This window comes from Triturus cristatus, chromosome 5_1 (genome assembly GCF_964204655.1).
Source record: "Triturus cristatus chromosome 5_1, aTriCri1.1, whole genome shotgun sequence".
In the NCBI taxonomy this organism is placed as follows: Eukaryota; Metazoa; Chordata; class Amphibia; order Caudata; family Salamandridae; genus Triturus; species Triturus cristatus.
This window is the reverse complement of record NC_140587.1, coordinates 658,257,452-658,283,014: the sequence shown is the minus strand read 5'-3', so window position 1 is coordinate 658,283,014 and position 25,563 is coordinate 658,257,452. Positions and strand designations below refer to the sequence as shown.

At 43.1% G+C, this 25,563-nt stretch overlaps 1 protein-coding gene across 1 annotated transcript in view; it reads left to right on the top strand.

Moving 5' to 3' along the window:
• The window catches only part of LYPLA1 (lysophospholipase 1), a 305,618-nt gene that overhangs the window by 197,910 nt on the left and 82,145 nt on the right, over positions 1 to 25,563 (top strand). The window contains exon 5 of the mRNA XM_085605626.1: positions 12,191 to 12,261. Within this exon, the coding sequence (XP_085461752.1) occupies positions 12,191 to 12,261 (71 nt within the window). The remainder of the gene's footprint in view (positions 1 to 12,190; positions 12,262 to 25,563) is intronic.

The following is a 25,563-nucleotide window of genomic DNA, read 5'->3' as shown; positions in this document are numbered from 1 at the left end:
AATAAACCAACTGTTGCCCTGCATATAATGTACCACACATAAAAGGGGCAAATAACATACCCCAAGCCAAGGCCAAAATCGCCTCCCCCATCAAGCCATACAATCCCCCCTTATTTCTGGCACTGCACCAATTACAGACCCACATGTGTCCGCTGAGATCCTGCACAGCCATCCAACTCGCAGGCAGCACAATTTTATTCAATTATCACTTCAAAAGAGGCTAAAAGTAGTTATCTTACTATCCATTTAAAGAGAAAAAGCTACTGCCTAGACATCAGTTGATTCTGTGGCCAGGGCCATGATCTCCTTTCTGGCACTAAGGAAGCATGCTTGGCTGTGTCCTATGGGATTTTCAGGCAATGTTGAGGCCATGCTAATGGATATGCCATTTGATGATTCCCACCTTTTCGGAGAAAAGCCAGATTTGGTCATGGAACGCTGTAAGACTGGCAAAGAAATAATAAAATGCCTGGTCTTTGGGCCAGTCTTCCCCAGTCTGTAAATTTCACAGGCAGTATCAGAAGCTTTCATTATACTCAAGTAGCCAGTGCCCTCCCCCCCCCCCCTCCTCCCCCCTCCTCCCGTCTTATTCAGCAGCCTAATCTGTTCCTTAGGCAATACAGGAGCTGCTGCATAATTGAGGGCAACTGGCCCAACAACACTCGCACAACTTGGGAAGCCAATTAAGTTCTCACTTAAAGGAACAACCTTACAGTAACATACACAGCCAGTTGGGAGGAGAATATCAGCCTTTCTGCAGGCTTGAAGGGTCATAACAATGGACCAATTGGATCTTACAAATTAAAGAAAGATGATGAAAGATGATAGGCCCTACCCTTCCAGCAGGACCCATCAAAAATCTCTTCCTCTGTCATGTCAGTCTGAGTATCACCATTGGATTCTGCAGCACAAGGTTGCGGTCCTGTTGCAAAAAGGAGCAATGGAGTTGGTCTCAGTGTAGGAAAATGTGCTGGTGTGCTACTCCCAGTACTTCATGGTTGCCAAAGAAGGACAGGAGTCTACTGCCGATCCTACACCTCAGGCCCTTCAACTTTCGCTTTTAAAAGAAAAAGTTCAAGTTGCTTTTCTTGGCTCAGGTAGTATTGTTCTTGAAAGTGGGAGACTAGATGGTGCCCCTCGACTTGCTGAATGCACACCTAGATGTCGTAAAGGAGGCACTTATGATTTGTGGTAATTTCCACCCACTACCAGTTGGCCAGCCCTCTTGTTTTGACTTCCATTGGCACCTTGAGTCTTCTCCAATGTGGTAGTGGTTGAAGCACACCTGCAAATGTCAGGCATCTCGGTGTTCCTGTATCTTGACGACTGGCTGCTCAAGGGAGGCTTGCCGCATGTGGTGTTGGAAAATCTGAAGGCCGCAACATCTCCTGTGCTCAACTTTGGATCTCAATCAACCTGTCCAAGTCATGCCTAGATCCCTTTCTGCGCCTCCTGTTCATAGGTGTTTTTTTGGACACAAAATCCTTGCAAGTCTTTACTCCTTTCCAGGGGATCTGGAACATTCTGCATAGGATTCCAGTCCTCATGGTACTTCACCTGCTGGGTATGTTGCCTTCCTTTATTTACTGGTCATGCATGCACACTGGCACTTGAGGGCTCTCATTTGATGGGCTCTCATTTGATGCCGTTGAATGCAGTGGTTTTAGCACAGGGGCAGACTGTCAAACATCATCAGAATCTCCCTGGACAGTCCAACGAACTTTGATTTCAGTAGAATAGAACCAGACACAATTTCCAGCTTGAGGTTTCGTGCCTATCTGGAGGAACATGAGACCAGAGGCCTCTGGTCCCCAGAAGAGCAGGTTCCTCACATCACCCTTCTTGAGCTGTGGGCAATTTCTCTGGCCCTGAAAGATTTTCTGCCCTCTTTTTGAAGGTGATCTGTCTGTAACTTCACAGAAAACATAACTGTGATATGATATGGCAACATGCATGGGGGAGTAGTGTTTCATCTTCTCTGGTATGAAAGCTCAGAGACTCTGGCCTGAGTGCAAGAGTATGGGATCTGGCTTGCCGCCAATCCTTTGGCAGGCTCTATGACACCAGCAACAACTAAAAGATGGAAGGGCACAGAGAACAACTTGGCTGCATTGTGCATGATCCGCCTATATGAGATCCATTTAAAATGATTTATAGAAGCATAGGGAAAAGCAACTGTATTCATGCAAACAGTGCCACTGATATGAAAAAAGAATATTCTATCTTTTTTAGAAAAATATAGAAAATATAATTCAGCTTCTGACATGTCATTTATACATGTCATCATTGTCATGAGGGATAATTTGTGGGATTTGGATTGGGTCAGAATCTGAACAGAATAGGTTTTCCTTGCTTTACCAGTATTCTTGTCGTGGGGCAGGACCAGGCTGGATACTTTCTGTAACTGGCTCTTCTGCAATGCATTGCACCTCCCTTCTAAAATGTAGCAGAATTGATTTAGACTGTGGGGAAGGACCCGGAGGAGAAGCTAACACTGGAATCGATGCCAGTGGCATAGAAGTCAGTTCTGAATGTGGAGCTGGAGCAGGAACCACCAGCACAGTATTAGGAGCTGGAACAACCTCTGCCAAAGCTGATGGGGCGCAATGTGGCATGACATTGAGGTTGACTGACTCTGAGAAAATCTGATGTCTGTAACCAGTCAAGACCCAAACGGTTCGATTGGGCTTCCAAGCACACCAGAGGGAACCACAGCATTCTGAAATGATGCCGTCACGGCACATAAAAGTTTCGCCAGATCGGTGCCCAGTGCCAGAAATTCCTGATAGGTTAGAAGGTCATCAACATTGGTGCCAGGAGTGGTGCTTGGGCCAGCGTCCTCAAAGGGGCCGGAGCTTAGTGTTGATGGAGGACTTTCCGGTCTGATGTCAATGTGCTTCAGCTGGAAGGAGGATTCTATCAGAGGTGGAGAACGCAAGGCGACCTACATCTCTAGCGAGAGCAGCTTTTGAGACCGGAATCTTCTTGACTTGTTTTCTTTCTGTATTACCTCTGTTTCCTTTGCAAATTGTTATGGAGAAAAATGGCATTTCAATTCAGACCTTAAGCCCAAAAGGCACCAAGCGTGGCACTTATTGCATGAGCCTTGAACAATTTTTACTCCCGCTTATCAATTGCGCTGGTGTGCATTATGCTGTACTTGTCACCCAACTTGCAACCTTTCTTTGGGCATACACAACAAAGCAGAGCTTGTGGGGGCCTGAGATGAACATCAGTCCATGAGAGAGGTGCAGGGTTCAAACTCAAACTACTTAAGGATGTGACGCCCCTAAAGGTCTCCACAGAACTCTTTAAGAAAATCATTTTTGAAAAACTTAGAAAACAAGAAAAATACATGGAGTAGCTATGAATCTGCATTGCAAAGCACGGAGAAAGTAAAATTATTTTGGGCACTGTATGACTCCAGTGACATCACATATGTTCTTCATCTAGCACAGAGATGGAGCCAGAGCCACCTACCCACATGGGAGAGCTATTGCAAGGTTTCTGCATCCAGTCTGACAGCAGATATTCAAAAGTTGAGGAATCTGTAGGTACATAGTCCTCCAGCAGGCTTTTTACTGAAGGTGAGTAGCTTCTTAAAGACTGCACTAGTTCAAGATTACAAAGAAGCATTTGCTGATATTATGGTCAACTCTACCACGTACTGCCCACCTTAGGTAAGGAACTTATTTCCAATGCATACCTCATCTTGGAGGTGAAAATTCTCGCCCTTTTTCAGAAAGGAGCTACCGAAGTAGTCCCATGGGATGAGAGGAGCAATGGAATTTTCTCTGTTTGCTTCTTGGTTCCCAAGGAGGACAGAGGGGTCTTGTGTTGGTTCTAAACCTGAGACTCTTGTGGCTCTCTGGTCATTAGCACAATTTCAAATATGGTACCGGAGTTGGATCCTTCTGGCCCTGCATGAGCAGGATTAGATGGTATCCCTGAATCTCCAGTACAGCTTCTTTTATATTCCAGTTCTGTCTGCTCACATCTTTTTTTTTTTTCTCCCTAGGCAGAACCACATGATCATTTGTGGTGGTTCTGCCTTTCGGTCTCGTGAATCTTCACCAAAGTTTTGGCTGTTGTTGCAGCGTTAATCAGGAGGCCATATATTCTTTGACCTGGGCAAATGGCTGATAAACGTGGAATCTTTTGCAATGGTCACAGACCATCTGCAGCATACAATACCTCTTTTTCACAGCCCAGGTTTCTCCATTAGCCTACAAAAGTCCCACCTCGCCGAGATTAAACTTTATTGGAGTGAACCTAGGTATTACCTATGTAAGCGCTTTTCCGCCACCTCGGACAATATCAAGTATGCTTGGTATAAATCCCATATTTCAGAGTCTGGAACATATCACGGTTCAACAGGTTCTTTGCTTGTTAGGCTTGATCACCTTGTACATTCTGTTGGTGCCACTACCTTAATTTGTACCTCAGGACATAGTGATGACATCATCAGGGGAATCTATCAGCTAATGTGGAGATGTTCTGTTCTCACAGATCATCACTGATGGGTGTTAGTTGTCCCTTCAGTCCTCCACACTCACAGGACACTGCTCTTAAGAATGCTTCCTCATAAACAGGGGTGCTCAAGTGGTGGAAATGACTGCAAGAGGCCTTTGTTCTTCCTCAGAATAACACATGCATGTTAGCATGCTGAAGTCCAGGGTGCCCTAGCCCTGAAAAGCTTTCTTTCTGTCACTCTTGGGGTGTGTTGTGCAAGTTCTTAATTATTAGCACTACTCAGAAGAGACATTCATGACCTTCCCCCTGCTGGAAGGCTCTTGAGTAGAACTTTTGCCTGGTCTGTGAATCCCTTCTAATCCCTTTACTTTTGAAAGTCCTCATGAAGGTGCAAGACGATGAAGCTCAATTAACTCTACTCAACGCCTTGGATTGAGTGAGGAGTATTTGGTACGTTGATCTGTTGGAACTCTGCATTCGGCCTCCTTTTCCCTTCCCACTCAGGATAAAATCTTCGACAGCAGGATGGCCAGTTCCTCTCTCCAATCCTGAGACGCTTAGTCAACTCACATGGAGATTGAGCGCTCTCAACCTTCTTCATACTGACTGAAGTAGTGGATGTCATCTTAATAGCCCGAAAACCTGCTACCAAGTCAGTCAAGGTGGGACGCTGAATCAAGTTTGTCTCTTGGTGCCTGTTCACCTTTGTGACATGCTGCGTTTAGCGCTCTCCCTTGCTTAGTAAAGTTTGTCAGTCTACCATGAGAGAATATTGGTGGAGTTTAGTGTTGGTGAGGGTTTTAAGTAATCCGGAATATGTGGAGTGTAGGGGTGGTGAGGGATTTTTAGGATTTAGGGATCGGTGGAATGTAGGGATGTTGAGGGGTTTCTAGGGTTCACAGATGGGCGAGTGTAGGGCTGTTGAGGGTTTTTGAAGTTGTGTTAGGTAGAGTTTAGGAGTGGTGAAGAGTTTTAAGGGTATAGGAATGTTTGGAATTTAGGGATGGTAAGGAGTTTTAGAGGACAGGGATGGGTAGAGTTTATGGTCAGAAAGAGGTTTAGGATTGATGAATGGATGGAGCTTAGATGTAGAAAAAGTTTTCAATGTTCATGGATAGGTGGAGTTATGGGTGGTAATGGATGGGTGCAGTTTAGGGGTAGTGAGGGGATTTAGGGTAGGTGGAGATTAGTGGTTTAGAAAGGGGTTTTATGTTTTAGTGATGGGTTGAGTTTAGGGGTCATGAATTAGTGGAGTTAAGATTAGTGTGGGGTTTTTAGAGGTCTGAAATGGGTGGAGTATAGGGGTAAAAGGGCCTTTTAGGGTTCAGCGATGGGTGTAGTTTTGGTGTAGTGACACTTTTTATGGGGCAGGGATGGATGGTATTTAGGGGCTGCAAGGGGTTTAGAGATGGATGGAGGTTAGGGGTGGTGCGGGGTCAGCGACTTAAATGCATCCAGAGTAATTGTTTGACAATGTAAAAGGTATAAATCAGAAATGATGTTCCCTGACGTAATGCACTGAAATAAATGCCTCTGACAAACATGTTTCTGAAAGTAACACAATTACATTTAGACCTTAAAAAATGAGCATGCAATAGCCAATTTTGAAAAAAGACATTCTATGAATTGGTTTCTATGAAATGGAAAATGCCATTCATACTGCAAATTTCCATTTACGTGAAATGTTTCTCAGTAATGCTATTCCATGAAATTGTTTTTGTGTGGAATGACATACTACTAGTAGGAAGGTTGAGTTTATAGAATAAAGTTTGATCAGGGGGTTTGTGGGGAAATAGTAACTTACCTTGAGGCCATCTATATAAAAGGTTGTCTTCTGTTGACTAACAGATATTTAGATGTTGGGCTATTGAAAAAGGAGCATCAGTGGGTAGTAAGTCCGTTTCTGTTCACTGTTCCTTACTGAAGTTAGTCAGAAGCCTCCAGGGTAACCTCAGCATGGAACAGTATTACTGAGAGTACACAGGGAAAATAAGCATTCAGCAGAATCTTAGCAGACGTTCCAATTAAAATATCCAAAAAGCTCGACAGATTAAATCTAGGGGATGTCCCATGAAATGGGACAAAAAGTGGAGTGGGTGGAATACATATCGAGGGGACCTATGTATATTTCCGACTGTGGAAATGGAAATGTCTAGGAATAATCATTATGCATCTCATCTGATTGTATGAGTTGATACCTGTGTACAACAATATGCACCTGATGTTTTATGGCCAAATGGTTTGTAAATTAATACATGCAATGATTGGAAGTTTCTATGTAATAAAAAAATTTTTTAAAAGCACTACAGAACTGTGTGCTTCTTTATATGCAGCTTTACTATGTGGGTACTTTATTTAGATCTTCCAACTTCTCTGATATATGAAATTCACTAGGTTCTTTTTAAAAATGTTTTATTGCCAGAAATTGCAAAACACAAAACTTCACAGAGGTTAATCCATCAAAATAAATAAAATGAACTAGAGTGTATTAACAGTGACGGTCTTATTTATGTCTCAAAAGATCAATCAGACTGTCTATCTTTTAAACACTGCAGAGTCATGAGGAGAACAAGGCAGAGATGAGAACATAAAAAAAATATACATATCCATGCCAAAGAATTTAAGTAAAAATATTGTTAAATGCAGCCCCATCTCATCAGAGCCATAGCCATATTTTTATCAAGGCGCTTGCTTTGTCTCCTCAGGCTGTAATATACTTGCATTTCTACGCTGCTCAACCATTTCAATAGAACACATGCATCTTAGACCTGAAATATTTTATAATTTAAAGTGTAGTATTTGCAATTTGCTCAATAACGTAGATGGTTTCCCCACCTATTACTGTTTGGAATCTGGTTAGCGGAGGTCCCCCCCCCCCCATTCATAATATTTAGCTTAATGCTATTAAGTTTTGAAAATCCCTTTGTGGCACATTTCGTGGCTTAACTACATTTCAATAGGTATTATTTAGAGGAGGTTGTGGACGGAAGTAATTTTCATGGAGGTGTTAAAATATTTTGCAAAAATTAGAATCGAGCATCAGCAAGAAAATTACACCTTGCATGGCAATGTCAATTCAGTTTTGAAAAAGGAACTTTTTGGGTGCGAAAATATGAGATCTGGATGTGTCGTAAAGGACTGGGACAAAAAATAGGCCCGGCACCAAAATTAAGGTGGATCCAGAATAGCTTAAATAAAAAAGAGGGCCCATTTGCAAATCAGGCCAGTTTTGAACTTGCAAAGACATGCTGTATGGGTGATTTGCAAGGTATGGGAGACATTTATGTTTGCTTCAGGCAATACATGTGGTAATATTGGAGAAATTGTTGGACCTGGCCCTTTCTGCAGGGCCAGATTTTTGCCTTCCTTTGCTGAACCTGTGTTTTTGTTGACCTTAAAACTCTCTGCACTTTACCCCTGGTAACCAGGGGTAAAGTGTATATGCTGTCTCACCCAAAAATTGTAAAATTGGTATACACCTGATGGGTACATTCAATGTACTTATAAGTCCCTAGCAAATTGTACTGCGGCTATCCAGGGCCTGTAAGTTAAATGCTACTAGTGGGCTGCAGCACTTACTGTCCACATCACCCCTCATCTGAAAGCACTCAACTGGCTGCCTCACGAAGTGAGATTACAACTAAAAATGGCTTGTACTACCCACAAAACGATACACTACAAAACACCAGGGTACCTAGCCCAGAAAATCACACTTATCAGGAGGTTGCCGTGTCTCCCGGAGTCAGGGAGGGCTACTACTGAAACCAGCCCGATTCCGTAAGAAAATAACTTATGACCGAGCTTTCTCTGGTGCAGCGCCTAGAATTTGGAACAATCTCCCCCCAACATTAGAAAAATTACGTCAATGTTTGCTTTCAAAAATGAAGCCAAAACTTTTTACATGAGTAAATATCTCCAGAATTGCAGCAGGCTTGACATTATCATTGATCTAACATGATCATACACATGCTACCTCTCATCGAATATTAACCTCTTTGGGGTACTGTATATATGTTTTATTTTAAGCTTTAATGTTGTGCACAAAATCACTTGGATAACTACTGTTGACTTGGCAACAAAACTGTTTTTAGATATGTGAATGTAAAGCGCCCTGATACCCCACTCAGGGTCATGTGCGCGCTATATATAGAACTCTAAAAATAAAATAAATAAATAAATTGTGCTGCCTACTAAATTAAGCCAAAGTAAACCTTTTGCCAAGCCTAAACCTTCCTTTTTAATACTTCTAAGTCAAACTTAGGGTAGACCCTAAACAGCTGATATGACAGGGCACATGGTATTTAAATAGCAGGATATGTTAACTTAAGTTTTGCATATCCCAGCAATGAAAAAACTCCAGTGTCACTTTTCACTGTGGAAAGGCTAGCCTGCTGTAGACCAACGCTGGGGTACCCTATTACATTTATTACGTGATGATAACTTAAATTTGGGAACAGCTAGAAAAATACTTCTTCCCCTCATTTGAATTGTGATTTAAAATCCTCTTTAATGTTAATGTCTGATTTGCTATTGCTATTGCAAAAATTGCACTTTTAGAAAGTTAGCTTTTCTTTCTGCCTAAACCAAGTGTGCCTTTATACCAGTGTCCAGGGTCACATGATGGTTAATGGCTTTCCTGTGGTGTGATGTGTATTCCTTACAGACGGGGGGGACAAATGAGCATTGGGTGTGGGGAAGGGTGTTCCTCTCCTGAGCAGGTTGGCCGGGGGTGGAGTGTACCCAACTCTTCCTGAACTTCAAAGGGTAGCCTGAGGGCTTTACCCTGCCCCTTCCTAACTTCAAACAAGCATTTACAATGCAACGGTCTCGGCATTGTTAAAGTTAGAGCTATTGGCATTGCTCATGACAATGCCGTTTCTTTAAATGTTTTAAAAACAAAAACATAAACAAAAATAATGTCATGAGCAATGCCAATAGCTCTAATTTTACCAATGCCGAGACCATTGCATTGTAAATGCTTGTTTAGTGCTAAACTGTACTGAACTATTGACATCCAGGGTCACATGCCGGCAGCAACAGATGCGACCCAAAGAAAGTCGAAGTGAATCGCTGGCTCTGTCCGAGAGTCGAGCCTGGGATGTCCGACAACAATTTTGTGGGTGGGGGCATTCTCACTTGCTTTGCCGACCTCGGGCGTACAAAAATTGACTCTTCCCTCATGCGATTGAATTCGGCAAATAGCAAAGGAAGCCAGCGCCGGGCATTTTAACACTTTGTACTATCTTACCAGCTAGGAGGTGACTCGCTGGTCTCAGGCCCCCTCAATACATCGTGCCACATCTGTTACAAAAGCGAAGAGTTACGATAACGTGAGGATATCACTGCCGCTGTCCCACCAGATCTGCAGAAAATCGGCCCCTTCTATGCTCCTCCCTGCATTGTTTACAAGATGCGACGGGTGCAAGCGGCAGCCCCCTTTCGAAAGAAGCGGAGGTCAGTAAACAAGAGCTCTGCAGTGAACACTGAGAAGCAGGGGGAAGGTAGAGGCAGCGTGGCGAAGGGGGGGTCAATGGCATGTTTCTGTGCGCTACACAGTCTTACACCGAGCTGGACAAATGTCGACTGTTGCCCTGTCATATTTTGCTGCTTATGTTTTTGCCTACATGACTGTGACATTGGTGCTTGGCACAGAGTTAGACATAAACAAGATCTACAATCCCATAGCTGCGCCCTCCACACCCCCCCCCCCCCTGCCCCCTGCACGCATACCAACCCCTGGAGTTTGAAAGTAAGTTTAGCCAGTTTGAAAGTAAGGTTAGCCGAGGGCACCGGAAGACACCACCGCCTTTCTCCGAGGCAGAGCAGAAATGCCTCGGAGAAACGCAGCGTCCTTTTCGGATTCGGGGGCGTGTTTTGCTGTTATCTCCTCCAGCCATTGGCTGGAGGAGATAATTAGACTTTCTGCAAAAAAACACGCCCCCCGATCCGAAAAGGACGGGGCCTGATCGGAGAGACAAACCTCTTCTCCAATGGCTGGCCAGCATTCAAGAGGCCAGCCAATGGAGAAGAGGCGAGAAGAGGGGCGGGTTCAAGCCCCTCTTCTCCAAAACATTAAATCTCTCGACTTTCGGTTCTGCCTTCGGCAGACCGGATGGTCCCGAGACCTAAAAATGTCTACCCTGTCAAAAATGTCTACCCTGTCACTGGAAAATGCAGGCCTCGCCTGGGCCTGCCTGCCTGCCCTTTGTGTTCCCAGACAGACTGGAGCCAAACCCAGGGAACAGGGAAGAACTGACCAGAACCAGTTGTAGGGTTAGATTAAGAGCCACCCCTCACACTGAGTCTGGCACGAAGTATATAAATGGCAACCCTTGACCCTCTTAGCAGAGCTCTACTGGTCCTGAGAAAATTCAGAAGAAGTATTGCCCGGCTGTCTAAAGAACGAAGACTGGACCTGCTTGACTTGAACCCATAATCCTAGAAGTGGCTCACAGAGTTAGTTGACTGATTTCCTGTTTGAGCTACAGTGACAGAGCAAGCTTCCAAAGGGCTCTCCTGCTTGTCAACTCACCAGACAAACTCGACCTGACCAGGTCCACTCTGCTGGAGTGGGTACTGACACCCCCGCACAACACCCCCACCCCTCCCCCCCTCCGCTCCTCCCCCCCCCCTCCCAAGCGCTGTCCCTAAGATTCTGGACCTTTCACTGGAGTCTGAGTGTACTCCTTCCTGCTCAAATGAAGCTTTCAGCAGATTCGATGCAGCGCAACGTAGGATAATGCAGGGTATCTTTGCACTAGTGTATTCTTGCACATGAGAATGTCCTCTTGACAGAAATATTTTATACTATCTCCTGTGTAAGAACTTTTATCATGATACTTTATCTCTTGCTCTGACTTTTATGGTCTGTTATATGCCGAAAAGTAGTTTGAAATTGTAAATTGAAATAAAGTGCTGAATAACTACTTTACGAACTGCCTCCAAGTTAAGCCTGACTGCTTTTGTGCCAATCTACCAGAGGGTTAAGCATAGGTTTCATTTCTGAATTTTCTCCCTGATTAGGATCGTCACCCCTGTTAATACCTGGTTTCCTACAGAAATCAGCAGTAAAAATCTGCCCTCCTGGCCATTACACGGGCCCGAAAACTGCTAAAAAAAAAAAACAGCCCACTCTGGCCTATCAGGCCCGCCAGTGGGCCACTGCCTTATTGCCCTACAGTGCAGGCTGACCCTGCAAAGAGATATGAGCCCTTATTCCTATTTTCCCAAGTGAACCACTTTTATCCGTTTTATTGGTTTTCAAGAATCAAAATTGATTTCTGTAGAATATCCGATCTTCATCTTTCCCTAAAGCATATCCCTTGTTTTACTCGAGCATTGTGATTATTGTTTGCTCTGGTATTTTGTATATCCTTCTACCTTTAGACTTGCTAATAAACGAGCTGCGTCTCTTGTTGAGCTGCAAAAGAACAATTACAGTGCCCAAGAGGGCCAGTGGAGCTGTTGTGCTCGCCTGTAACTCCCATGACATAAATTTAGCAGCGAAATGCTCCTCCCTTTCCAGCCAGGGCTCCAAAGGAACGACGGTATCTTAGAAACTGAAATGCTTAACCCTTGTGCATTCTGATTTGAATGTATTAGTGATCGGTGCCTTGCGCCTTTCGATCTCCCATGTTGACATTACTCTCTGGGCAATTCCCTGTCGTAGGCGCTGTACTTATCTCGGTCTTAAAAGATATATATTTTTTCCTTCAAGGTTTGATATTTACGGACTGTCACCAGATGCGCAAGAAGATTGCAACGGGATCAAGCAAGCAGCAGCTAACGGTAGGTTTTAAAAGCTGCATCTTTGAAGTATAGTTTATAGCAAGATGCTTAGTTAAATGTCGTATTTTATATTTTAATTAAAATCTAGGAAAGCATTGACATCCTATTACAGGGCCTTTCATCAAAGCGACTAACAAGGAGTTAAATAAAACAGTCTAATACTCCAAATTCTCGTTAAAACTCCTCAGTAACATTATATACATATCAAAATTTCAGCTTCCACTTGCTGGCATGCCCGACTAGGATGTCTTCCAAAGACACGCCTACCGAGGCAGCCTTCAACTCTGCAGCCGAACTCATATCAGCCTCAAAGAAATTCAGTCATGTCATTCCAGTTCCTGCTTCCATGAAAGTGAATGCTGTGTATATAGATAACGGCTTAGATTACATAACAAGCATTGGCAAAGCCAATCGGTCTTAGTAATGCAAGAGCTATTGGCTTTGTCAGTGTTTCAGCATCGCATGACCCGATGGTAAGTGTTCCCCAGGTAGATGCACCCAAGCACCCACAGCTGATGCACCATTACTCCTTTATGTAACCACGGGCATACCTGACTAGACATCCCAAATTAGATTTAGCATTTGATAGTGAACAAAACACAGTATGGAATGTGGCAGTGCCCTTTACTGAGTACTTTCAAAATTGCCTAGTAAAATCATGATACTTAGTTTGTTCACCTCTCAAGAACAGAAGATACCGTCTGCCTTAGTGTAATTCATACATGTTACTTGCATGTTAAATTCACATGCCTGCTGCAGGCACTCAACCCACTGAGCTATCCGACTGGCTAGAAGTATCATGGCCAACAATAATCAAAATGCATAGATCATTGCATACGTAGATTCAAATTCAGGAATCCTTTATTAAATCTATTCCCTCTTACTATTACATGGTGTTTTGTAGGTCACTGTTGTGTCTGTCTGGTTTGACATAAACATGGTATAGTTTGACCATACCTCCCTTCCAGTCCGGGAATTCGATTTACAACAACCACCCAGATGTCAAGGCCATTGAATGAAAGGGGTAAGCCAGCTCATTTGGCCACTGTACTGTTATCACTGGGTCACTTGGCCGGATCCTGACAGGACTAACTCAGCCTCTAAACGTTGTAAGGTTGACAAAATTAATCATGTTAATTTATGTAACAGTAACAAATTCTTGTATTACTTGGCTATGTCAGCCTTAAAGTGTTATGTAATAGTATTGTATTATTTTTTACCACTGTTGTTGTTATGATTCTCACAGGGCAAAGAGTGCAAAGTGCCTCTTTGGTGCCCCTGGTAGGTTGCAGTTTTCAAAATCTGAAGTAATGTGAATTTACTTGGGTGCTGGCATCAACAATTACCAATATATCAAAGTTAGAGAGGGGTCCTCCTCACCAAAGGGACAGGACACCAAAAAGTAGACACTTCTGTCGGAGATAAGATTCCTTTGGGTTCTTTTTAAGCATACAGGAACACAATGCTATCAACCATACACATTATTTGTCAAGCATACACTGTAAGGTTTATCACCACAGAATTGAGCCCAAAACAATAATATAAAAATATATGCAGTTTTTTAAATTATAAATAGGATCCTAATAGGATTCAAAATTTGAACACACTTTACAGTAAAAACATTAAAATACATATACATCAATTACATCAATTATTCTCCTTCAAATAGTCACATTAATTAAAAACTTGTCATTAAAAATGATTTGGGAGCATGTAGCAAAACAACAGAGACCACAAAGACTTACCCAGCACACCAAGTCTATATCTTTTACAATAAATGGCCCCGGTTGATCATATCTTTTGTTTTACTCAAAACCCGGCAGGGCTTGTGTGCTTGATCGACACTAAGCACAAAACGACACGTTTCGGGGGACTAGTATGATTCACCACCTTCTTCAGGCTTATGAATTTGATTTTGATTCAGTGTCTCTCCACACAGTCTAAAAAAACTTTACACAGAGGAATTACTTATTGAATAACATCCTTAGTCCATCCACATATTATGCATAGAGTGACATCATTGCTGTAACGAAAGTTAAAGACTTTCTTTTGACAACATAAAAAACAGTTCATGCTCAAGTATAATCAATACATTAATACATTTATATTACAATGTTGGCACTCTGTGTGGTGATTCACATTCAGCTCTCTCTTGCACTTACTCTACCAACATTCATAACACCACACACGTTTGAAAGTATGAACAGAGGATTTTACCCACCCGTAACGTTAGAACGTTTGCATAAGAAAGGGAAACTGTCTCCTCATCAAGTAGCGGTGGCTGTTTATTTCTCCAGGTCCCGTTCTCTTAGGGTGTTTGCTCTAATGCGTCCTCCCTAAAAATATGACAATGACATCCAAGTGATACACTGAAGTTGCCATCCCTTCTCATATTAATGATGTGTAGATCAAAGATCTTACCCACCCAAAACAAATGTATGTGTGATTGTAGAGCATAGATACACATAGGGGAAGCTATCTTCTCCTCTATTAGTGGTGGCTGCTTTTCTCCACGAGACTGCACAGTTTTGAGTGCAATTGGCATTCAAAGCGTCCTCACTAATGGATAACAACAATAAAGACAACAACAAAAACAAAACACACAGATTTTATATTTAACACAATACCTTTTCTCATATTGCTATTATACCCTTTCTTTGTCACAAAAAACTCACCGCTATATCTTTGAGGATTTTTCTTTGGTTTACCTCAGAGGTTGAACCGGCGGTATCCATGAAATGTAATCGACCAACAGGACTCAAGCCCTATAATAAATAAGGTTGAAAAACGGGTAGTCCATTATCTACATTTTTTAACATTTCAGGGCATACCATAACACTGCTTTGTAAAATAAACACTCTACCTTTGTTAGAGTTTGTGCTTTTGAAGCCGCTGGAGCTGTGGCCTACAGGGCGATAATTTCCTTAATCCGGTATTGCCTCTCAGTGACTTAAAACACCACTCGTTAAAGCTTCTAGCTCTTAGGAACAAATTGCCTATATAGAAAAGAACTGCGTAATATGCTTCCTATTCTCTCGTACATTCTGGGCAAATATTATAATATATTAATTTTTACATGGGCGCTCGTACGCAACTCATTTGCTTTCATATAAGGTTCTTATAAGTGAGTTCAAGTCTATCAAGAGTTGTCGATACGAACTCCCAAGACGCTCGAGCTAAGCTACTAGAATCTGGTCAATGCCCGCACTCTACATTAACCCAGAACTCCATAACCCCTCTCCTCTCTAAGGAAGCATTCGCTTACCGGGACCAAACGAGTCTCCTGACGTGCTCCAATCTCTTAAAAAAATGGGATAGACGCCGGTACACAACCATTTCGGCTTTTAAACCCGCTCGTACTCTTTCCTTCCATTGCACTCATGGGACTAGAAACCGGACTATAAATTAAATATCAGCCGCCATCTTAGAGTGGTGTTCTCGTAAAAGCTGCCAATAGGCCTAGAAGTAACCATCTTCTTTCCTATCTCCCAATGATTTCATGAAACTAGAAAACGTACTACAAAAATAGTGTCCCCCATCTTCAAATGAGGTTGTTATTAATGCTATTACGGTGTCCACTATATGATAACTTCCTCGACATCCATTCAATTACAATAGTGTGCTTCTCCTTACTAAAGCGTAACACCCTAAGTTCGCTTCCGAAATTCCAAAATTCCAGAAATCATTGACTTATTTGCAGGTGTTACCGGATTGGCCAATTTCTAATATAGCTACAAAACCAACTCATAAACAAGCATCAGTATCGAAATAACCTACTGTAATACTAACTATAATTATGAAGCATGATATTGTTCATGTATGCAACATGGAGAAATAACCAATTATTACATGTCCATTTATCAATCTAAGTGTACTATATTATCACTGACTTCTTTTTCAATCTAAGTGTACTATATTATCACTGACTTTTCTTATCTGTTCTATTTATTTTATTAGTCTTTCCCATTCCTCACGTGAAGTTAATCCATGTCTTATAGTGTTCAAAATGGAAATGTACCACTGTTCCCTCACTTTTCTTTTATCCTCCATATTTTGAAACCAGTGATGTTGTTTGACTCTCTCATTGGTCTATCCTCAACCTAATCCTTCTAAAACATGATCTTAAGTCCTTCTCAAGTTGAAATCTATTGACTCTTGCTGTGGGAACAAAACTAAAGCCCCTACCTAAAACTTCCATTTCGTTTTTGCTCAATGATCTGCTGGACAAATTAATAATCGGTATCTTATCTACCGCCAGTATCTCTGTTACCAATTACCAAATCTACATCTCAAAGATGGCGTGCCGTTTGTTGAAAATATCTTTTGTCTATTTTATCTTGTAATAAGCCTTTTACTGATTATTTGCTTTTAACCTGTAATTCTGCAGCAAAGTAATGTACTGTGCGCTGTATTCTAAACCACAAAATGCTTTCTATGCAGATACAGTCCAGCACCTAGAAGTGCAGTTGATGGCATGTGGCGCTTTACAATGACCAGAGAGTGAGTTTAAATAAGCCCTTCCCATAGCCTGTTTTATTAGTAACCAGCGAGCCTAATAAAAAAACTCCTGAAACAGTCCTCTCATCATCCTTCTAATCTGTTGAGTGACCTTTCTAGACTTATCAAATGTGCCCCAGCGTCACATACCTTCATTTCTGATGGATACTTCTCCGTGTTGAATCTTCACCTGTAGAATTATCTCTGTCAGACCGGATCTAGAAACTTCAAAGCTCTCATGGCTCGTAGGGTGTGCTAATTTCGTCTAGACGCTGGAGGTGCATCATATAGCACCCACCCGACACGGATCCGGAGCTCGCTTTCTTCTGATTGTCAAAGGTTTTTCCTACAAAGTGCAGTGCTATGTCCCTGACCAAGTGTTCTGGCTTTAAGCCCTGTAGGGACTGCGAAGGATAAATGTCCATCACTGACCCACATACCATCTGTCAATGTTTTTTACGGTCTGATCATAATTCCCATTTGTGTGACTCCTTCCTCAGCCGAAGGCCATTAATGGTTTGACAGACACACCTCAGTGGAGGTATTGCTTTAGGATCCATTCTAAGGTAAGAAATCTGTGGTTAGAAGTCTCTATCAGATGAACAAGTTACTCACCTTAGATCATGCCTTATCTGCTACAAACTATCTAGCTGCAGATTCCTTACCTACCCGCCCATCCTCCCCGCGCTGGGAGTGGATTTCTATGGAGACTGTTTCCCCCCTTTCACATCTCTAGTTTTCCACTCCAGTGGTCCGTGTTTTTCGTGGCTCTGTTCTTCAGGTGTGGAAAGTTGCGAAAAATAACGGACGTCAGCGCGGTGGGGTGGCGCCAATATAGGGACCACGCATGGCCCTTCCGGTGCGGAAGACGCCAACGACGCCACACAGAGCTGAACACCACCTCCTACAGGCGTGCAGGGGTACTGCTCACAAAAATATGTCTTGATCCAGCCTGACGCCTGGGGATACTTCTGCGGTGAGGAATCTGCGGCTAGATGGAGATTGTACCAGTTAAGGCATCACAAAAGGTAAGTAACTTGTTCGTCAGGCGGGCTACCATACACTAGCAATTACAAACCGAGTAACAGTGGTATTATTGCAGCACACCCTAACCATACCCTATTGAGTCTAGGTTAGTAAATAACTTAAGTTGATGGGTGCTCAAACTACTAACTTTCCTATCACAAAGAAGATTCTTGGATTCCTAATTGTGAGTAACCGTGATGAACGGTTCTCACATGCTGAATGGTTCTTGTTAGACCTGTCAGCCCTTTGGGTGGTCCCTCCTCATCATTATTTATTTTGTCCCACTTTTGCCTCAAACCCTGTTAGAATTTTTCCTTTTTGGGAACCACCAGACTTTTTAGTATTGATGCAGATTCAGGGAGCCATTTTATCTACCCCTGGAACTTCTGTCTGAGGGCCTGGAGCACAAAATGGTGGCCACCCATTGTCACCTGTGACATCACTGGAACCTACTAGAACCTTCTGCAACATTCTGGAACCCTGTGACAGTTGGAGGCGGTTTAGAATGTTGGGAAGCTAAGTCAGAGTTGACAGTTGGAGCTGGCAGTTGGCACCTGACTGGTGAAGAGAGAGGAGCAGAAACCTGAAGGAGGAAGGAGTGAGGCAGCAGGGGTGGAAACTTGTGCCTGGAGTGGGGTCCATAAACCCACCCTTGATACTAGTCCCTACTGACTGAGCCCAGCCTGGAGCCCTGTGTGGGAGAAAGCAAGAAAAACCATCTTAAGGACCTGGACAGCAGGAACAGGCCTTAAAAGTAAAGAACAGCAAGTTCCTGACCTGGTTACTGGTAACTTCTTGAAGTCCGACGTCGAGAAGCCTGGAGACCTGGAGCCCGAGGTGGAGAAGCGGCACTGACTGGAAAGCAGACGTCGTACCCGGAGCCGCCAGAGGTCGAGAGAGGGCGCCGACGGAGGTCGTGGAGAGTACCAGAGGTCGAGGAGGAAGTCACCCTAGGTCGAGTGAGCGGCGTCGACGGGGGAGTGAAGTCCGCCCTCCGGAGTCGCCGGAGACCGAGGTGAAGCGTGCCGGAGGTCGGGAGTGGAGATCGCACTCCGGAGTCGCCGGAACCTGAAGAGAATCGTGCCGGAGGTCGGGAGTGGAGGTCGCACTCCGGAGTCGCCGGAACCTGAGGAAAGGAGCACCGGAGGTCGGGAGTGGAGATCGCACTCCGGAGCCGCCGGAAGTCGACATCGAGCCAAGACTGCCCGACGTCATCGAACCGGAGGTCGACATCGAGCTGAGGCCGCCGACATCGAACCGGAGCCACCCGAAGTCGACATCGAGCCAAGACTGCCCGACGTCATCGAACCGGAGGTCGACATCGAGCCGAGGCCGCCGACATCAAACCGGAACCGCCTACCGGCGTCGTCAAGAACTGTCATTGCGCCGAGGCCGCCGACATCGAACCGGAACCGCCTCACGGCGTCGACACGACTCCAGCGGCGTCGGAACTTCATAAAAAGGGCAGTAAGTGGAATAGAGGGCGCCTAAGGCCCTGTGAAGCCCTAAGAGACCATCCTAGAGGCTAGAGAGGTGCTGGAACCAGCTTGATAGTGCCAGGGGTGAGCTGAGACTAATACAGAGGGGTTGTGTAGTGTGGGAGAGCCAGATCTCTAGATTCCCCCTTGACCTACCTCAGTTTAGGCCTCAGCCTTGTCCAAGCCAGGTAGTACACCCCTCAGGTCATCCAAAACTCTACAAGCTGGGATTGGGCCAAATCATCCCATAGTACCTCAGGAATGTGAACTGATTTTCAAGTGTCACTGTTGGCTTTTATTATTTATTGAGAGCACTGTATTTATTGTATTCATCCTATTTATTGCCTCACAGTATTTATTGTTTCACAGTATTTATTGTCGCACAATATTTATTGTCTCGCAGTATTTATTGCCTCATAATATTTAATTGCCTGTTATGTAATGCACTTATATTTATGCCTTGATTATTTATGATCTACCTTATTTATTGAATCGTTGAAGTATTATTTATTTGACTTACCCTTCCACAGGAAAAGCCTTGTGTACTGTGATTGTATTATTATTTATTTAATCAGCAACTAAGAGAAAAGAAGATAAAGAGATATATTTTCAGTATAATTTTTAAGGTGTAGTGTCGTTTTTGGAACGGATGCACGCATGGTTATTGTGTGGGTATGACGTATGCTTAGCACGGTGCCTGACCCCTGACCACTCGAGCCAAGCTACCACAGTGTATGTCTGGGAGAACACCACCACCCTTCCGGTGTGGGAGTGTTTTTCTAACAGTTCTCATCTTTAAAACCAATTTTCTTAATGGGTGTAGTTGCAATCTTGGAAGTACATGTATTTAAAGAGTAATTTATTTAAAACCAAGTTGGAATTTATGTATGTGGATTCTATTTAACAAAACGCCATATGTATCAAAAACCATCTTGTTAACAAACGCTTTTGCTCCAGCGGAAAAGGGCAAATTTACATATTCCCCCTATGTCACAGACTCGTCATCACAACCACTCATCCATACACTCATTCATTGGTGGGGCCCATAACACCAACACGCACTCGTCTCACTCGAATCTGTACACAGGAGAAAAAGCGCTGGACATGTGGGTACCTTATTACCTATCAGGATTAAATATCTTTACATAATATACATTATATACATCTGCACCTATAGAATCCTGACCTTAACATCAAAGCACTCCACCACTTGGTCGACGGACCAATTAATTGGACTGGTTGATGGTGATTTAGAACCTGCTAAAACATAATTAAAGCCTAGGAAACATTTTGATTTAATTTCGGTACTCCATTAAAGAATCACAAACTCATTTCTGATTAATCCAAATTTGTTTATCTAATAATAATTTGCTCTGCATTAGCATTTAGGCACTACAGATTATAACATAATTCGGTTTATTCCAGGGAGAAAATCAAACCTTTGGTAAATAAACATAGATTTAGAAATGGGTTTTATAGTTACCAAATATCAAATGTTGGCAACCCTCCAATCACACAGAGGATTTTTCAAAGTCTCTGCTACAATCTCCGAGATAAAATGTCCGACCCACAGCAATAATCAAACCATCAGATATAATAACTTCCCGAAGATCAAAGAAACCCAAGGTAAACCATGGAAATCTTAATCAGCTCAACGTAGACCCAACGCCATAGACGATCAGCCCTGTGAAACCCCCCCTTAGGGAGATGAGGATCTTTTATACCCTTTTTCCCTCTTAATAGAAAATGAAAAATGGGGGTGCACGAATAAGATAGTCCAATGAGTCAAAAAATTCTTTTAACTAAATGTCCTCTTTAATTTTCATTTAAATTTTGTAGGTAAAAAGATTGGTCAGCCAACGCGTTTCATTCCCTCAAGGGGAACTTCATCAGTGCAAATTGAAGTACGTCTAGCAATCACCAAAAGTCATGGAGCATAAATAGTTCCATAAACATTCCTAGGACAAATTCTTAGTACGATAATCAGATATAACAGTGATGGTCATCAAATGTAAATCTAGCTCTAATTGTATAACCACTCATTACCGATCGTGCCCTTGGTTGGAGTTGCGGGAATTTCTAGATTTTTGGATCCCGCAACATGGGTTGGTTCACTCTTATCATGGAGTGATACTATGAGAATTCTTGTTACATGACCAATCTCCTTTGAGCTAGATTTACATTTGATGACCATCACCGTTATATCTGATTATCGTACTAAGAATTTGTCCTAGGAATGTTTATGGAATTATTTATGCTCCATGACTTTTGGTGATTGCTAGACGTACTTCAATTTGCCCTGATGAAGTTCCCCTTGAGGGAATGAAACGCGTTGGCTGACCAATCTTTTTACCTACAAAATTTAAATGAAAATTAAAGAGGACATTCAGTTAAAAGAATTTTTTTGACTCATTGGACTATCTTATTCGTGCACCCCCATTTTTCATTTTCTATTGACGTTTGATCTGGAGCACAGTAGCGCCATTCAGCGGCTGGCGTTTGGGGTGGATTGCACGACAATCATCACATTTATCTCAGGAACTGGTGTGAGGTGCGGCAAGAAGGGCCCGCCGTTGTTGCAGTTGAAATATTAACCTTTTTCCCTCTTACTTCAGCTCAACATGCAACAATTTAGGGGTAGAAACTATTCCGATTGGACAGTCCGGGTCAACTTGTAATTTCTCAAAAGTTTCCCAGGACCAACTGGTTTTCCATGAGACTTGGCATAGCAAGGCGCAAAATGTATTTTAACGATTCGGTTCACAGGCGAAAGTTCCGAAAGTAATAACTAGCAAGCATCCTTGTACAGGTCTTCCATTGTCCCCTTGGTGGTTCCATCACTTGGCAACCCTCCATGCTCCTATCCTTGACAAGGAACATGATGTCGCAGGGGCTGGGGTCACTTGGAGATCTCCAGAGCCTTCGGATTCTGCGCAGAAGTCATCGCGCTCACATGACGGCGGCTGCACAGCACCTCCATTTTAAGTACTGCGGCCTAGTAGGCCGAATGCCAACTTAAGCAAAAACAGACATAACAGTAATTAAAATATAGAATTGAAGATTCTAATGTTTAATCCCATTCTAATCCCAATGTATATTAGTATTTTCCTAGCTTGTAGCAACATTTAAAGCAATAATACTCACCATTCTGCAGTACTGAAAGCACAAACCATCACAAAGCAACATAAATCATGCAATTCTCTATTTCACCACGATCTAAAGTTAGTTTGCGTACCACAGTTAATTAATTTAATTGTTCTGCCATGCAATTAGCATTTTAGTCCCACGTGTATCTTGTGTTTATCAAGGTGTAAGGGTTGGTTAATAATGTCTCACTTCAAACTAATTAGTACGAGTTAATATTTAGAATGATTACGTAATTAATTTCATGCAAGATAGAGGAGGTATACAAAATTTTGTTTTACCTGCTCCATCACGGTTTCATCATTTGCCATTAAATGTGTTTGACATCCATATTTTGGTAAATAGCGGTAACTATATGTACAAGGTCATGGACTGGTCGCACATGAGAAAGTTTAAATTCCTTTTGTTGCTAGTTCTTTGATTCAAATTGGAGTTTCTCTCTGACCCAGATGTAAAGGGCACGAATAAAGAGCGTACTTTTATCAAGCTTGTTAAAAGCTAAGCATATAGGTCAGAATCCATCCAAGCGTCATGTGGGATAGTGTGTTAACAATTAAACAACGAAAGAGTGATTCCTTCGTGCAAGAAGAGCTGGCAGGAGAGGTCACTACTGTGTTTTTAAGAAGAACCCCCACTCACCAACCTAGTTGGTGACATGCTTCATCATTTGGTTCCCACCAGAGAGGCCGAGTGCCTTTCTGGTGTGCTACAATGCCTGATTACAGCGGAGCAGGTTTTTTTGATTTTAGAAAGTGCAAAAACGTGCTGGTGCAAATGTTAAAATTGCCATTACTTGTCCTAAAAAAGATTTATTCGTGGAGAAGTAAGGCAAGATTCAAAAATAGTGAGGTAGATGTATAAAACTGGTTAGATTGGCCAGTCACATCACGTGTCTACATGTTTCAGCCTACTCATGCCAATAGCAAGGCTTTCTTCAGGACCAATGTCACGGCGGTATGCACACGCTAAGGTGCATCCTAACCGGTGACATCAAATACCGGACAGCTCTGGGTTTAGGAAGCCCTCAGGTTTTCTGAAAGCAACATGACTCTGTAAGAAAAAAAACACAAAGAGACAAACCTGCCATATTGTAAGTTTTGTACCGGCAAGGAATTCAAGCGCCACAATGTGGGTGACTGTGCTCATGCTGTCATGCGTGGTCTTCTCTGAATATCCATAAGTTGTGGAAATTTAACATATGGTGGTGGTGAAGAACTAAGTGTGTGAATCTCTAGCACTTACTGTGGGCAAATGGCGGGTAAGCTGAATATTGCCCATGTGATCTGGCTTAATATGCCGAGTCCCATAAAATGCCATTAACCTCGTATGCGGATTGTGGCGTTCCCGGTATGTATACTTCAATTAAAAAAACCAAGGTGAAACGTGACTACTCAGCATGAACTTTACGGTTCAAAGTAATAGAGGAACAGGCTTACGTATATTGTAGGTGACCTTACATCATGGATCCTGGCGGGGGGTGGTGGCTTATTGTCACACACTACGAGAGGAAAAACGTCTAATTGTTAAAAAACGGAGCAAACTGTAAATTTTACCTTCAAGTTGCTGTGACCTGCCATGCACTTACTACGCCAAAGCCAGACGCCTGTGTCACCCCTGCTTCAACCCGACTCACAGGACCCTGAGGATATTGACGTCCTGACTCGGGCGGTTACAAGTACTGGATCGGCCTTCGGAGAAGTGCGACGGCACGGGATGATGACGCACGCGCACTCAGACGTGTGCGTCGCGTCAGAACAGCCCGGTTGGAGGACTGGAACGCTAAGCTTCCTAATCGGGGAAAACTCGATATGAAAGGATATAATAACGAAAAAGGGTACATAGCCTCCCTGACACATGAAAAGAGAACTTGGGCTATAAAAGCCTAACGGACTTAGTACCAATTAGAATTTGCATATAGTAGCAAGAAAGGCAAAAAGTCCACCTTATTCCCTGTCAATCTGTAAAGTGGAGCCCTGCCCATACATAGTGGGAACCAATTACGCTGGGATGAGGACACTGCTCAGAATGCACAACACGGTCAGGGTGTTTCAAGTTCCTTATCTGTTGACTGTGGGAAAGGGGACCTGACAGTGTCTTAATGTCGTATAGTACGACTACTAACGTCTCAGAACGGAACCCCAAGGGAGGTTGTCATTCAAACCCGGTTTGTGTGTCCTAAGGCAATACATCCACCGCTATTCTTTTTCAAAAAGCGCTTCTTGGGTGTTAGTGCTTGGTCTAATCTGTTCGATGACAGTCCAATGCAGGTCATTGGTCATGTGATTCCTCTTCAAAAAATGTTTTGTCATCCTTGTCGTGCTTCTCTTGCACCGTATGTTACTAGCATGATGCTAAAGCAATGTATATATGCAGTTATGTAAAACAAGGCAGTAATCGAATGTACTCCTACTATGCAAACCCTACTCTAAGTGTACCTAGAGTGAGTGTAGGTGTGGAGCCAAGAATCCTCCCAAGGGAAGATCCAACCCTATTACTTGATGGGAGAGAATGAAGGACCCCATTTTGGTCGCAAACCGGACACACCCCTCACAAGATGTCAGACTGCTGTGTGATGAAGTTTCAGCATGCAAGGACCCTCGGTACCAGCTGAAGTGCCTCTTCTACTAATCTATCAGGATGCTAATCTTTTATAATCGAAAGCAGCCTTGCGCTGTGAAAATGTATTAGTATTGTTATGGATATGTAGATAGCCCTGTCGCCCTGTGGATGAAGATAGAGATGACATTTGTGCATCGTGCAAAAAAGAGACCTTGTACATGATGTTCAGGGCATTGTGCTAATGTTTCGCAAAGCTAGATGTGTAAATAAGTTTAGTTTCAGAGAAACTAATCCAACATTGTCAGACATGCAAATATGTGCAAAAGTTCACGGCTGAATTGTTATTGTGAGGACAATGTAAGAAATAAGCTGCCTCGCTACATGGGCCTAACCCGGGAATATACCAACAAGTGGGAGCGCCATTCATCCGTTGTATCTCCTCCCATGTCGATACATGTCCGCCCCACTGCCTCTTCTGTCGTCTTCCTCCTCCTTTCGGTGCTCTAATTACGAAGCACATTTAAGGCAGCTCCCCAGGGACTTTGAGACTTTTTTTATTCTATATTGTGAACTCGAGCAACCCGAAGGTGTTGAAGCA